The sequence below is a fragment of the Vipera ursinii genome (genome assembly GCF_947247035.1).
Source record: "Vipera ursinii genome assembly, chromosome: W".
Classification (NCBI taxonomy): domain Eukaryota; kingdom Metazoa; phylum Chordata; class Lepidosauria; order Squamata; family Viperidae; genus Vipera; species Vipera ursinii.
Window position 1 is genome coordinate 40303022 of NC_139522.1, and position 14499 is coordinate 40317520.

Here is a 14499-nt window from a genome sequence, read left to right on the forward strand (position 1 = left end):
ATTCCACACTTTATATTCCGCCCCAAAACTATTAGGTTGCTTTTTAAATTGCCACAATGGCCCTGTAGGGACATTCGCAAAAAGCACATGTAATTCAACTCAACCAGGAAACCTGCCACTCCACATCCAGAAACCGTGTTTCAGCTCCACTCCTAGCGAGCGCTAGGTTCCTTCGTCCCCCCCCGCCCCCCGCCTTTTGTTCAGGCCACCTAGTACCTTACCCTTCCACGCCCTGTTCCTTCAACAACCCCACCCCCGTTGGCCATTCTCTAAAATGCCCTTTGTGCTTTCCACACGCTTCCTTCTGTCAGCCTGGCCTGCTCTCCCCTTCCGGAAATCTCCCACTTCGGGGCCGCCCACACGCTCCGCACCGACCAGCCTGTCCTTGACATCTCTGCCCCTTTTCACCCCAACCGTCCTCCAAGATAGCTCTCCCCACCCCCTCCCAGGCAACCAGCAGCATCCGTCCGCCTCCGGGCTGCTAGCTGCCGCTGCTCCTCACCACCTCCTCGGCTTCGCGACCTCCCCTTTAATTCCTCCCAGGCATCCCCTCAAAAAGCACCCACCCCACCCGTTCAGCGGGGCTTGCGCCTTCTCACGACACCCACCTTGTCGAGGCAGTTCACCTTCTCGGTTGGATAGACGATCTTGCCGCAGCGGGCGCAACTAGGATTCATGGTGACCGAAGCGAGGTGGGGAGGAAAGCGTCTGTACGTGTGTGAGGGGAAGAGGAAAACAAGAATGCTACGGCCGCCACCGCTTCCTCGAAAACTGCTCCCTAAGGAAGGCTCTGCAAAGTCACCAAGGAGGAGGGGCGAGCAAGCGGGAAGCCAACCCAGCAATGGCTGGTGGCAACTGAGGAGGGAAGGGGCGCGGCGAGTAACCATCTTTTCGCGCGAGAGCGAGCCTTCACCGCGTGCGCTCAGAAAGGGGTGAGGAGGAAGACGGCGGCGCCAGACGGGCTGGTGATGGGGTGCGAGCGAGCGAGACAGAGAGCCTCTGAAGCAACGACAAAAAGGGAGGGAATTTGGGGAGCGCGCGCGCATGGATTTCAAGGCGGGGGGATGAGGCAGTGAACTCAAAAAACTGGCTGAAGATTGTGGCCGAAACTGCGGACACGGGTGGTCTGCCTCAGTGTTTCCTCTTTTGAAAGAAAAAAAATCATCAGGTCCAGTCCAAGCCTGGAATAAAAAAATGGAGACTGCTTAGGAAAGAAGGTCCAGTTTATTGAAGAGCAGAACCACAACAGCATGTGGTTCTGCAACAGCTGACAAAATGGAGTTGGGATAGAGGTGGGCTTTTATACCTTCTTCGGGGTTTGTATTTGAGGTTCTTCCTGGTTCTTCCTGGTCCTGTCCCCTTCATGGATTACTGCCTTGTCGTGGCGAAGGGGCTTGCGTAATTCAATGAAGCTATGAGCTATGCCGTGCAGGGCCACCCAAGACTGACAGGTCATAGCAGAGAGTTCTGACAAAACGTGATCCACTGGAGAAGGAAATGGCAACCCACTCCAGTATCTTTGCCATGAAAACCCTATGGACAGTACCAAAAGGCAAAATGATATGACGCTGGAAGATGAGCCCCTCAGGTCGGAAGGCGTCCAATATGCTACTGGGGAAGAGCAGAGGGCTAGTACTAGTAGCGCCAGAAAGAATGAAGCGACTGGGCCAAAGCCGAAAGGACACTCAGCTGTAGATATGTCTGGTGTTGAAAGGAAAGTCCGATGCTGTAAAGATTTTTTCTCCATAGGAACCTGGAATGTAAGATCCATGAATCAAGGCAAGCGGGACGTGGTCAAACAAGAGATGACAAGACTGAACATCGACATCTTAGGTATCAGCGAACTAAAATGGACAGGAATGGGTGAATTTAATTCAGATGACCATCAGGTATACTACTGCGGGCAAGAATCCCTCAGAAGAAATGGAGTAGCCTTCATAGTCAATAAAAGAGTAGGAAAAGCAATACTGGGATACAATCCTCAAAATGACAGAATGATCTCAGTTCGAATCCAAGGCAAACCATTCAATATCACAGTAGTCCAAGTCTATGCCCCAACCACCAGTGCTGAAGAGGATGAAATTGACCGGTTCTATGAAGCCCTACAGCACCTTATAGAACTAACACCAAAAAATGATGTCCTTATCATCATGGGGGATTGGAATGCTAAAGTAGGAAGCCAAAAGATAACCGGAATAACAGGCAAGTTTGGCCTTGGAGTACAAAATGAAGCAGGGCACAGGCTGATAGAATTTTGTCAAGAGAATACGATGGTCATAGCAAACACTCTTTTCCAACAACCCAAGAGACGGCTCTACACATGGACATCACCAGACGGTCAACACAGAAATCAGATTGACTATATGCTCTGCAGCCAAAGATGGAGAAGCTCTATACAGTCAGTAAAAACAAGACCAGGAGCTGACTGTGGCTCAGACCATGAGCTTCTTGTTGCAGAGTTTAGGCTTAAACTGAAGAAAGTAGGGAAAAGCACCAGGCCAGTCAGGTATGAATTAAATCATATCCCCGTTGAATATACAGTAGAGGTGACAAATAGATTTAAGGAATTAGATCTGATAGACAGGGTGCCTGAAGAACTATGGACAGAGGTTCGCAACATTGTACAAGAGGTAGCAACCAAAACCATCCCAAAGAAAAAGAAATGCAAGAAAGCAAAATGGCTGTCTGAGGAAGCTTTGCAAATAGCTGAGGAAAGGAGGGAAGCAAAAGGCAAGGGAGAAAAAGAAAGATACGCCCAATTGAATGCAGAATTCCAGAGAATAACTAGAAGAGATAAGAATGCCTTCTTAAATGAACAGTGCAAAGAAATAGAAGAAAACAATAGAATAGGGAGGACCAGAGATCTTTTCAAGAAAATTGGAGAGATGAAGGGAACGTTCAATGCAAAAATGGGCATGATAAAGGACCAAAATGGTAGGGACCTAACAGAGGCAGAAGAGATTAAGAAGAGATGGCAAAATTACACAGAAGAACTATACAAAAATGAGCTTAATGTCCCTGATAATCACAATGAGGTGGTCACTGACCTCGAGCCAGACATCCTAGAATGTGAAGTGAAGTGGGCCTTAGAAAAGCTGAGCAACAACAAAGCTAGTGGAGGTGAGAGTATTCCAGCTGAGCTATTCAAAATCTTAAAAGACGATGCAGTAAAAGTGCTACACTCAATTTGCCAGCAAATTTGGAAAACTCAACAGTGGCCACAGGATTGGAAAAGATCAGTTTACATTCCAATTCCAAAGAAAGGCAGTGCCAAAGAATGTTCAAACTATCGCACCATTGCACTCATTTCTCATGCTAGTAAAGTTATGCTTAAAATCCTACAAGCTAGACTCCAGCAGTATGTGGATCGAGAACTACCAGAAGTACAGGCAGGATTTCGAAGAGGCAGAGGAACTAGAGATCAAATAGCCAACATACGCTGGATCATGGAGAAAGCTAGAGAGTTCCAGAAAAACATCTACTTCTGCTTCATTGACTATGCTAAAGCCTTTGATTGTGTGGATCATAACAAACTGTGGCAAGTTCTTAAAGAGATGGGAGTACCAGAACATCTTATTTGTCTCTTGAGAAACCTATATGCGGGCCAAGAAGCAACAGTGAGAACTGGACACGGAACCACTGATTGGTTCCAAATTGGGAAAGGTGTCTGGCAAGGCTGTATACTGTCGCCTTGCCTATTTAACTTATATGCAGAGCACATCATGAGAAAGGCAGGGCTAGAGGAGTCAAAAGTTGGAATTAAGATTGCTGGAAGAAATATCAACAACCTAAGATATGCAGATGATACCACTCTAATGGCAGAAAGTGAAGAGGAACTGAAGAGTCTCTTGTTGCGAGTGAAGAAGGAGAGTGCAAAAGTTGGGTTGAAACTAAACATTAAGAAAACCAAGATCATGGCATCCGGCCCTCTCAATTCCTGGCAAATAGATGGGGAAGAAATGGAGGTAGTGACAGATTTTATTTTCCTGGGCTCCAAGATCACTGCAGATGGGGACTGTAGTCAAGAAATTAAAAGACGCTTGCTCCTCGGGAGGAAAGCCATGGCAAATCTAGACAGCACACTAAAAATCAGAGACATCACCCTGTCAACAAAAGTGCGTATAGTCAAGGCTATGGTCTTCCCAGTTGCAATGTATGGCAGTGAAAGTTGGACCATAAGAAAGGCTGAGCGCAAAAGAATCGAGGCCTTTGAACTCTGGTGCTGGAGAAGACTCCTGCGAGTCCCTTGGACTGCAAGGCGATCAAACCGGTCAGTCCTAGAGGAGATCAACCCTGACTGCTCTTTAGAAGGCCAGATCCTGAAGCTAAAACTCAAATACTTTGGCCACCTAATGAGGAGGAAGGACTCACTGGAGAAGAGCCTAATGCTGGGAAAGATTGAGGGCAAGAGAAGAAGGGGACGACAGAGAATGAGGTGGCTGGATGGAGTCACTGAAGCAGTAGGCGTGAGCTTAAATGGACTCCAGAAGATGGTAGAGGACAGGAAAGCCTGGAGGAACATTGTCCATAGGGTCGCAATGGGTCGGACACGACTTCGCAACTAACAACAACAACCTGGTCCTGTGCAATGTACTTTGACCTGAGCTTGAGTGTGCCCTATTGGTATTCTAATGGTGGTGGTGAAGGGATTTTATTATGCTCAAGGTTGATATTAGTAATATTGATATTAGTAGTGATACTACACACACACATCCATAATAAGACTAAAAATGCGAATCCTGGGTGTGTGTATGTTAGAAAGAAAAGAATCGAGCACCAGGATAGAAAAATAAACTGTTTAATGTGCAAAACACTTAGCTTTCATTGGCCAAACTGCCGACATTGTCAGAGCAAGAATAGGAGATCTGGGAGTTTGTCTATATAGCCGGCTGCTTTTCTACCCTGCTCATTGAGCGGGTCACCGGTCTATTGACTTCAAACGGCCGTAGCGTTTCTAAATGTCCCGCATTTCTTTGCGTGCTTGCAGGATCAGAAGTTTTTTTTATTCATAGTCGCTCCCCTGGTGACCGTATACACATCAGGGAGCTGATTACTCAGCTGCAGTTGTTTTGTACCTTCCCCCCCCCTTCTTTGGACCCTAAGCCTCCGTCTCAAGACCTAAAGCCAGGTATGTTGTGGATTCATCCTTCCTGGGGATTATTGTGGCTACACCCTCCAAATCAGGATCTAATACAGGGCATGTCCCAAAGTCTGACACAGGGCACATTGAAGATTCGTCCTTCCCGGGGATTGGTGCTGTTCTGCCTGTAGCAGCGTTGTTCAGGTCCTGCAAAGAGCAGGCTCATTGTGCCCGTCGTAAATCGTAGCATCGTTACTCCCACCCCCTGAGCGTCTGGTAAGCAGGTAAAAGGTCTGTATGACGGTTAATGGAGTTTTCGTCAGATAGCCATGCCTCCTTGAGCAACTGGCCACCCTTGGTGTTATCCCAGGCTATGGCCTCAGCGTTGGCAAAATCAAACATATGGCTGTAACTAGCCATATGTGCCCACACCTGTGAGCATTGTTCTTGTCTCCTGATCACCAACTCATGCTCATGGAGCCTGGTTTTGAGCCTCTTAGTTGTTTCCCCAACATAATTGCATTGGCAATTTTTAAATTGAATCCTATATATAATTGACAATCTTTCTTTTTTGGGGAGTGGCTCTTTAGGATGTATTAACCTGGCACGCAGGGTTTGGTCCGGTCTATGGGCGACATTGATATTGTAAGCGGCTAACAACTACACAGTAGCCTCGGACACTCCATTAATATACAGGAGTGTCGTCCGTGTGGTCAGCATTGGTGATATGTTATCTGATCAGCTACTTCAAGATTTGTGTGTCCTGCTGTATCTCCTAACAAACTCAGCCTGTATATACAGTATAGATATTTCCTCTCCTCAACTTTGGCCCTAACTGTATTGCAGTGCGAACCGACCCGTCCAAACAATGTCCGAATGCAACTGATTTTGTGTGCCACGGGATGGTTACTCCTATAATGCAAGGTTCTGTCCGTGTGGGTTGGCTTGCGGTAAACGGTCGTATGGAGAGTGCCATTGGATTGACAGCTGACTAGTACACCCAAAAAGGCAAGAGAGCTGTTGGCTTCCTTCTCAGCGATGAAACGGATGTCCTCGTCCATAAAATTGGCACTATCCCGTTTTTTAATAACCACAAACACGTCCACATATCTAACCCAGAGCTTTGGGCGGTACTTGGTCATAACTACAATTTCTAACTGTTGTAAGACCACCTCCGCAATGACCCTTGAAATGGGAGAACCCATTGGTGTCCCTTTGATCTGTTCATAAATAACGCCCTGGAAAGTAAAATACGTTTTCAGACACAGGGTCACTAGTTGTACAAGATCTTCGACACGGAGCGAGTCCGGGTGTTGTCCTTGTTCCTGTTGTAGGCGGTTCCTTATGACAGTAATCGTGGGATAGAAGTGAAAAGTGAGGTGACATCAAAGGATACCATCACCTCATCCTCCTCTATTCTCAGGGATTTTATCTTTTCTAGGAACTCCTCTGCTGACCTAACTGTGGTCTCATTGTTATCAACTAGGTATCCAATACGGCCCCTTAGCCACTTGGCTAACCCCGAAATAGGTGTGCTTCTAAAGGACACAATGGGATGTAAGGGAACTCCTTGTGAATTTTTGGGAGGCCATAAAATCTGGCCATTGCTGAATCCCCTGGGCATATTGCCTTCAGTGTGTCATCGCCAATCCTTCCCTGACTTTTCAGGGTATTGAGTTTGTTGAGACGGTTCTTGAGCATTACCATAGGATCCTTTGTAATGATCCGGTACGTAGCAGTGTCATTAAGTAAAGCAAGGGCTTTGTCAACATACTCAGACCTGTCCATAACGACAGTCGCCCTACCTTTGTCAGCCGGGAGAATGATGATGGTATTGTCCAGTCTCAGCAGTTCCAGGGCTTCCTTTTCCTTCCTAGGTAGTACCTGGCAATGCTTATGTCCCATCAGTAAACCTGTGACACGTTGCCTGATTGAATTCCTGACATTGTCACTGGTTTCAATCCACTGGATGGTGGGTTCCAGGGCCACAATGAAGTCAATCGCTCGTGCGTCTGTCAAATTATGTCCTATGTCATGTTGTAACAAGCTGGTTTGTTGGTGAGTCAAGGGTTTAGAGGACAAATTGTGGACCAGCTTGTTGGTATATCCGCGGTTGTCCAACGCCCATAAAATGTCCATTTTGCGTTGGAGCACCTCAGATTTCTGCTGGACCGCCCTCACGGTGGCTTGGAGGATATGCTGGTTAAGGGCCTGGTAATGTTGGTTTGTTAACGTCCTGCGGCAATGTTCTTTGCACCTTTAGATTCCAGTCATCAGGGCTCCAATGCGCCTGTGGTGGTCATTGATCAGGGCGCAAATGGAGCAGCGCTGGAATTGATGGACAGCCATCTGGCACTCCACAGAGTCCACCAAAGGTTTTCTTCATAGCGATTTAAGGGACAAATCACCCCGAATGCAGTCATGAAAGAACGCCAACTTATGATAATTAGCTGTCACAATTATATGTGCAAGCAGCTTTGTAGGTGCTTTATATTGAGCAATTAGTTATAGTTTCATGCTTTAGGTACAGGTGATTGTGTACATGAAAAGTGCATGGTATGGGAAGGGGGGGGAAGGCGTTACGGTGGAGCCTGGGTTGCTGTGTATGAGTCATCTAGGAATTATTATTCTGTACATTTTGGTTCCTAGTACCAAGACTGGATCTCTTTGTTCTGGAAAAGTATAAAAGGTGGAAGACATCTTTCCTGGTTGTTGCCTTCATCTCTCTACCAGCCACGAAGAGAGATGTGGCCACCCAACTCTATTTTAATCAAAATAAAAGCTGTTTGCTTGTTGAAACCTTGGCTCAGGAGGGTTTTTTTGGTTCTTTTAAGTTCTTGAGTAATGCTGGGGCAATTTGAGGCTAAGTGTAAAACCTTACAATCTGGTGCTTAACATGGTGGAAGCCACACTGGCTCTCCCCCCCCCACATCTGGAGACCCCTGTTAAGGTCCCGGTGAGCCTTCGATTCTCAGCAGGACAAAACCGACAGTGACTGAAGTGTGAGTCTTAGAGCGCTCCTAGGTGTTTGACCTGGAAGACTCCTATGCTTCATCATTGGCAGTGGGATCTGTGTCTGAGGAACCTGAATGCCCGAATTCAACGAGGTTTCATGCTTCTCTACTGACGGGAGAAATTGGAACAGGCACCTTGATGAGTAAAAGAAAAAAAAGCTTTGGTAATCCTGGAATAAGGCAGGAGGTTGATCTCTCTGACTAGTCCTCTATAGATAAGCATAAAGAAAAATGTAAGAAAAGAGGAAGCCAAGCAAGAGGAAGCCAAACCAATACAGGATAGAGTGATTTAAGAAAAGTAATTAAATTGGAATGTAATCTTTTTGCAGAGGTTTTGCTAATTTTGAAATAAGATAGGGGGCTGATCTCCCCGACTAGTCCTCCAAAGAAAAAAATTATTTACAAAATTACAAATTAATTAAGTGAAAAGGGAGGAAGCTGAGAAACTATCTTGAAATAAAAAATAAAAAATATGGGGAATCGTCAGAGTAATTTAAAGAAACAAATTAAATCAAAATGTACTCCTCTGCAATGTGTTTTGAACAATTGGGATGTTTTGAAACCTCAAGTGGCTGTTAAGTTGAACCCTGTCGGACAAGGTCTGGTGGTGCTTTGTGTTGATGTGTAGCGGTAAAAATAATCTTCAAGAAGGCAACGTTGAAAAAACTTTGTAAACCTCCGGTTGGCTAGTTTATCTGATAACTAAAGCCACGAAAGAAAAGAAAATTCAAAGAACTGAAAGCAAGTTTTTTTTCTCTTTTTTTCTTTTAATCTGGCTCTTTGGACTATTCAATTCCCCGTTGTCAGACGTGAGGAGAGGAGGCTGCTAGTTTTCCCCTCCCCCTTCACACCTGCAAAAGGCCCCAGGTTCAATATTCCTTTTAGTCCTTCCCCATTGTCTTTTGAAGTTGCTGAAAAAAATTGGAAGCAACCATAAATGTTCCCTTTCCTTTTAATTAAAAAGGGAGGCCTGCTTTGGCCTGAAACCCCAAATTGATGTGTGTGTTTTGTTTTGTTTTATATATGTTTGGCCATCTAGATCTAGAACATTACACTTGGGCTTCGATTGGTGAGAAAAATAAGAGATGGTTAAAGGGCCCTATAAAAACCACATGTTTGCTTGGATTCACCTCATGATTTTTCTCGCTTCTTGCAGGACAAGCCATATGTCTAAATAAATGTTGTTTTAATAGTATCTGTGTATATATGCCTGTGTTGTTCTGTGTTATTTCCAAGACTTGGAAGAGGGTCAAAACCCTCTCTGATAACAACAAACAAGGCCGTATTTAAATATAAATGGTTTGCCTGGAGAAAGTATGAAATAAAAAAAATATTTGTATGTGAAATTGTTTATGTAAGCAGTTGGAATGGAAATGAATGAGTTAATTTGCTGATGTGTAAATGTGTGTGTGTTAGCCCACAATCACCCCCCACCCCAGGCTGTGAAAGAATAAGTAAATTGCAGATTTTATTGTTGTAAATGGAAAAGCAATAGCAAGTGTTTGCATGAGAAGAGTTCCATGGAGGATGTGTGAGAGAATTTATGGAAAATGCATGTGAAAGAGAGCAAACTATTTTTTTTGTGGTGAGATATTTTTTTTGTAAAATTTCTTTTACTTTTTTTTCTCCTGTCTCTCCCCCCCTGTTACTTTAAGAGTGAGAGAGAGAAAAAGAAGGGGGGGTGCTCGTTTTAACTATTTTTTTTCTCTGCTTAGAATTCTGGTCTGAGAAAAGTGGGTGTATGTGAAATTTAATGCCACTCTTGCACTTTCAGCTTGCTTTTTTTTCTGGAAAGAGGAGACAGTAATTGTTGGACAATTATTATTATTTTTGGAAATCTTTTGAGTTTTAGTTAGACCTATATATCCATCAACCAAAAGAAATTACTCTGAATTGGCTGGAGAGTGCTTACTGACAGAATTAAGTCAGGCTCCAGCTGAAGGCAATTCCTTTCCTTAGTTTTTATACATGTTGAGGAAGAAAATGCCTTCTTGCCTAAGTATGTGGAACCAAATGGCAATAAGGCTGCGATAGCCTTTTTCCCCACTTCCGGGTATAGTTTTGCAGCTTGGCTCCAGAACTCAGTCAGTGTTTTTTCATTGAACAGTTCCTTCAAACTGTGGTTTGATATCAATTCCAGAAGTGCCTCTTGCTCTGGGCAGGAAAGGTCAGAGTTCTGAACATTGCCCATGGTGAAGGGTGATGCAACCCAGCAAATTCTAGTATCACATCCTGTTGAGACGAATGGAAAATACAATGCAAACTCTGTGTGCAATTTTTCCAAATGAATTTTGATGGCTGTTTCAATGCCCTCAGTGTCAACAATAGAATTTAGTTCAATAAACTCTGACACATTGGGAAATGAGGCAATATTCTTTTTTTCTACTTGTCCTATCCACAGGGAGATTTTTTTGTGGAAGGCACAAACTTTGTCTTCCATAACAAACACGTTATGACCGTGGCCCTGCAGCGACCAATTAAGTTCATTTAGCTTTTTAAATATATCAGCCAAATAGGCAAGGCAGGATACCCAAAAGACATTTTGAAACTTTTCTGCTAGGGGTGATGAAACATTTGTCAGGAACAGGTGTGTTTTATCTCGTAGCTCGAATAATCTCAATAATGTTTCACCTCTTGACAACCAACGTACTTCTGAATGAAAGAGTGATGTGCTCAGAATCCAAATCCTTGCATAATTGTCGGAATAAACATCCATTTAATGGCCGGCTTTTGATGAAATTTATTATTTTTGCAGCATCCGCCAAAGTCTCATGTAACACTGGGCTCATCCGTTTAGCAGCAAGTGCATGTCTGTGCAAGATGCAATGATTTGAAACAATGGAGCTGTTTCTTGCCTTAGCTCGTGCTATCACCCCCGAAGCTCTTCCTGTAAGAGCTGCTGCACCATCAGAACAAATTCCTACATACCAAGTCCCATGATATTCCATATTCAGTGAAAAAAATGTCAATTATTGTGAACATTTCTTCCCCAGTTGTTCTGCCAGGTAGTGCGCGGCAAAATAATATGTGTTCCAGTATATCATCTGAATCAGGAACACGCACAAAGACAACTAATTGTGCCTCACCAGTGATGTCATTGCTTTCATCCAATTGAAATGCAAATTTTTCTGCTGCTGTGATTTTTTCCACCACTTGTTGAATAACATCTTTGGCCATATCTTGTATTCGTCTTTGGACGGTGTTATCAGAACATGGAATACGACGAATAGCAGCAGTCATTTTTCCATCAAAGAGAATTGAAGAAATAGCAATGGCAGAGGGAATCACGACTTCTACAATTGTGTGAGGCTTATTTCGTTTAGCTGCTATCAAGGACAATTGGTAAGATGCTTCCAGACATTTTTTGGAGATGGTAGTGGCCTTCACGAAAGCAGCACAGCGTTTTATAAATTCATCTCTCTTCTTCATAAAAAATGCTACTGGCTTTTCAGTGTGCTTTTTATGTTTTGTTGTAAAATGTCTCTGGAGCAAAGAAGGCTTCATGGAATGCTTGGATAATACTTAATTGCAGATAACACAAACAGGAAGCTGCTGATCATTCTCTTCCAGGAAATGAAATCCAAACTTCAAATAATCTTCACTGTATTTTCGATTTGGTGCCAGTTTTGATTTCTTCGGTGGTGGTTCCATTGCTGAATCACTTTCCTTTTGCACTGATGAAGGTATGAGGAATTTCTCCATATTAATATGCACCACTACCTTGATGGTCAGGTGGCTGGTCGGCTGTTCTTCCTCTCTCTCACTCTCTCTCTTTCTCTCTCTCCGCTACTGTAATAATTAAGATGAGCAGTGTTAAGTCCAATATAAAGGAATGACTAAATCTTGATACAGGAACAGTTGCAAAAACTTCATGCCAAGATTCTGGTGCAAGAAATCTCAGCCTTTGTGTAAGAACTATAACCCACCACAAAAGAAACCCAAAAAGTTGTTACTATTGTGAGTGGGCAGGAGGGAAACCAAACTTTTCAATAGGCATGCTACTGTTTATACTCTGAAGGGCAAATATGCTGCTTGCTAAGTGAAGCCCCAGGATAAGCAGGCTACGTGTATTTGTGCATATGTATGTGTATGTGAGAAAGGGAGAGGGAGAATGTATATGAATATGCATATCTATTTGAGTATATATTCATATTTTATAGTGCTATTCAAAGTTCATATTATCCAGATTGCATACTTAAATTTCATCTTGCTGTATGATTTGATATTGTTTTTTAGCCAAAATGTTTGTCTGAAAGTACTTTTTTAACTATCCTGAATTTCTCACTTTAGTTTTGGATATTCTGAGTATTTGAATGCCAATTTGTTTGTTCTGGTTAATGACTGCAATAAAGTTAAGATGATGATAATGATAATGCAACCCAGAAGGGTGCAGTAAGTTGAGAAATATTGAAAAGAATAACACTTTGATTCAACTGATCAAGGAGAGTATTTATAGCTAAGGGTTGACATGAGGGGTCCTTGGTACTCTCTGAACTTGGTTGTTTTCTTGCAGATTTTCATTACCCCAATTATGAAACATCAGCAGTGCTAGTAGGTAGGGAATGGGGTTTGCTGTTAATTTATATTCTAGTAGTGGGTTGCCCTGTTAGTATAGGGAGGAGTGATCTTAACGGTTTTTTGTTTCTTTGCAACAAAGCTCAGAGAGCGCTATGCTTTGATTCAAACTGGCAGAAATTTGCTATGAAAAGTTGTTGTTGTTGTTAGTTGCGAAGTCGTGTCCGACCCATCGCGACCCTATGGACAATGTTCCTCCAGGCCTTCCTGTCCTCTACCATCTTCTGGAGTCCATTTAAGCTCACGCCTACTGCTTCAGTGACTCCATCCAGCCACCTCATTCTCTGTCATCCCCTTCTTCTATTGCCCTCAATCTTTCCCAGTATTAGGCTCTTCTCCAGTGAGTCCTTCCTTCTCATTAGATGGCCAAAGTAAAGTATGAAAAGTAAAGTAATTAAAATTTGGGGGGCCAAGGATCTTTATGTGTAACATATTACAACTGACAGGAAGAAATAAGAAACTCTGGAGAAATCAAATAGATCAAGATTGAAAGAGATTACGACTGCTTGAAAATTGTAGCTAATCAAGGAAATTACAATTAAGCAGATTCAAATGAGAGACAGTGCATGTAGTGAAGATGTCAGGGTAGATCTCACTAGAAAAGGAATTCTAATGAAAAACATCCTTAGAAAGTCCACTTTTCTCTCCATTATCAGATGTGTATAATGGCAGAGGAGTTTGCTGCAAAGATGAAGTCTCTAGAAGTCTCCCTTCTGCCTTGCTCTGTCCACCTGGAGACCTCCCCTGCAAGAAGAACATCTGTAATGTCAAAGCCCTTCCCTTCCCTTCCTTCCATCCCCTCTGCCCTTCCTTCCCTCCCATCTCCCCTTCCCTTCCTCCCCTCCTCCCTCCCTCCCTTCTCTGGGAGCTTGAGGTTGCTAAGTGAGGCCAGTAAATACTGCAAGGAAAGAATTGGGACGCGCAGCAGAGGGAATCCACATTTCTGAGCAGCGCTGAGCAACAGAAAGCAAACTGAAACAAAAAGACGGAGACTATCAGGAGTGCAAGATCAGTGCATGCTCAGAAACACCAGATCTCGAGCTCCTTGTCCCAATTGCTTGCCTTGCTGCAAGGAAAGAATTGGGACGTGCAGCAGAGGGAATCCGCGTTTCTGAGCAGCGCTGCTCAGCAACAGAAAGCAAGCTGAAACAAAGAGAGGGAGACTGTCAGGAGCATAAGATCAGTGCGTGCTAAGAAATGCCGATCTCATGTTCCTGGCAATCTACCTTGATTTCCACTTGTGAAGGTTGGGGCCGGCTTTACGGAGTCGCCAGAGCTCCCATGGGCCCGGGAGGACGCATACAGGGCCGCTGATCAGCTGACAACTCTGTACCCCTGGTTTCGACGTCCGCCGACAGGCTGCAGTCGGCGGTCGGGGCCAGCTGTACAGAGTTGCCAACAGTGGGGGGGGGAGTCAGGTGGGCGCGTTTTTCCCTCCACATTCTGATGGCTTCACCTACCTTGGCGTGGATCAGGAAAAAAATGTGGGCCTTGATTCCCACCTGCTGTTGCGGGATGAGTCCTGGGGACTCATTGCCGCTTTGCTTTCCCCTCCATAAAGAACACCAGGAAGAAGAGAGGGAGGAGGAAAAGAAAATGGACAACCTACCTGCCGAGGATGTCTCTCTCCCCTTCAGGCTCAGGCTTGCTTCTTGGGGAAGGTTGCTGACAATGAGTCCAAGGGGAGGGCAGGGCCTCACTCTGCGCCTGCACTCTTCACCTGCAGGCTGCCGGCAAGCAGCATGTTTTCCAGCAGCAAGTGAGCTGGTAAGGAGCGGGGGGGGGAGGCGGGGGGAGGAAGGCAACGCCGTGTATCACCAGCCAGGTGCT

At 44.5% G+C, this 14499-nt stretch overlaps 1 protein-coding gene across 1 annotated transcript in view; it reads right to left on the reverse strand.

Annotated features, from left to right (window-relative positions):
• The window catches only part of LOC310648303 (uncharacterized protein), a gene marked incomplete at its 3' end in the record, with an annotated part of 505350 nt that extends 504609 nt beyond the window's left edge, over positions 1-741 (reverse strand). Inside the window, exon 1 of the mRNA XM_083376068.1 lies at positions 609-741. Within this exon, the coding sequence (XP_083232194.1) occupies positions 609-677 (69 nt within the window). The 5' untranslated portion in view covers positions 678-741. The remainder of the gene's footprint in view (positions 1-608) is intronic.
• Positions 742-14499: the final 13758 nt, after the last annotated feature.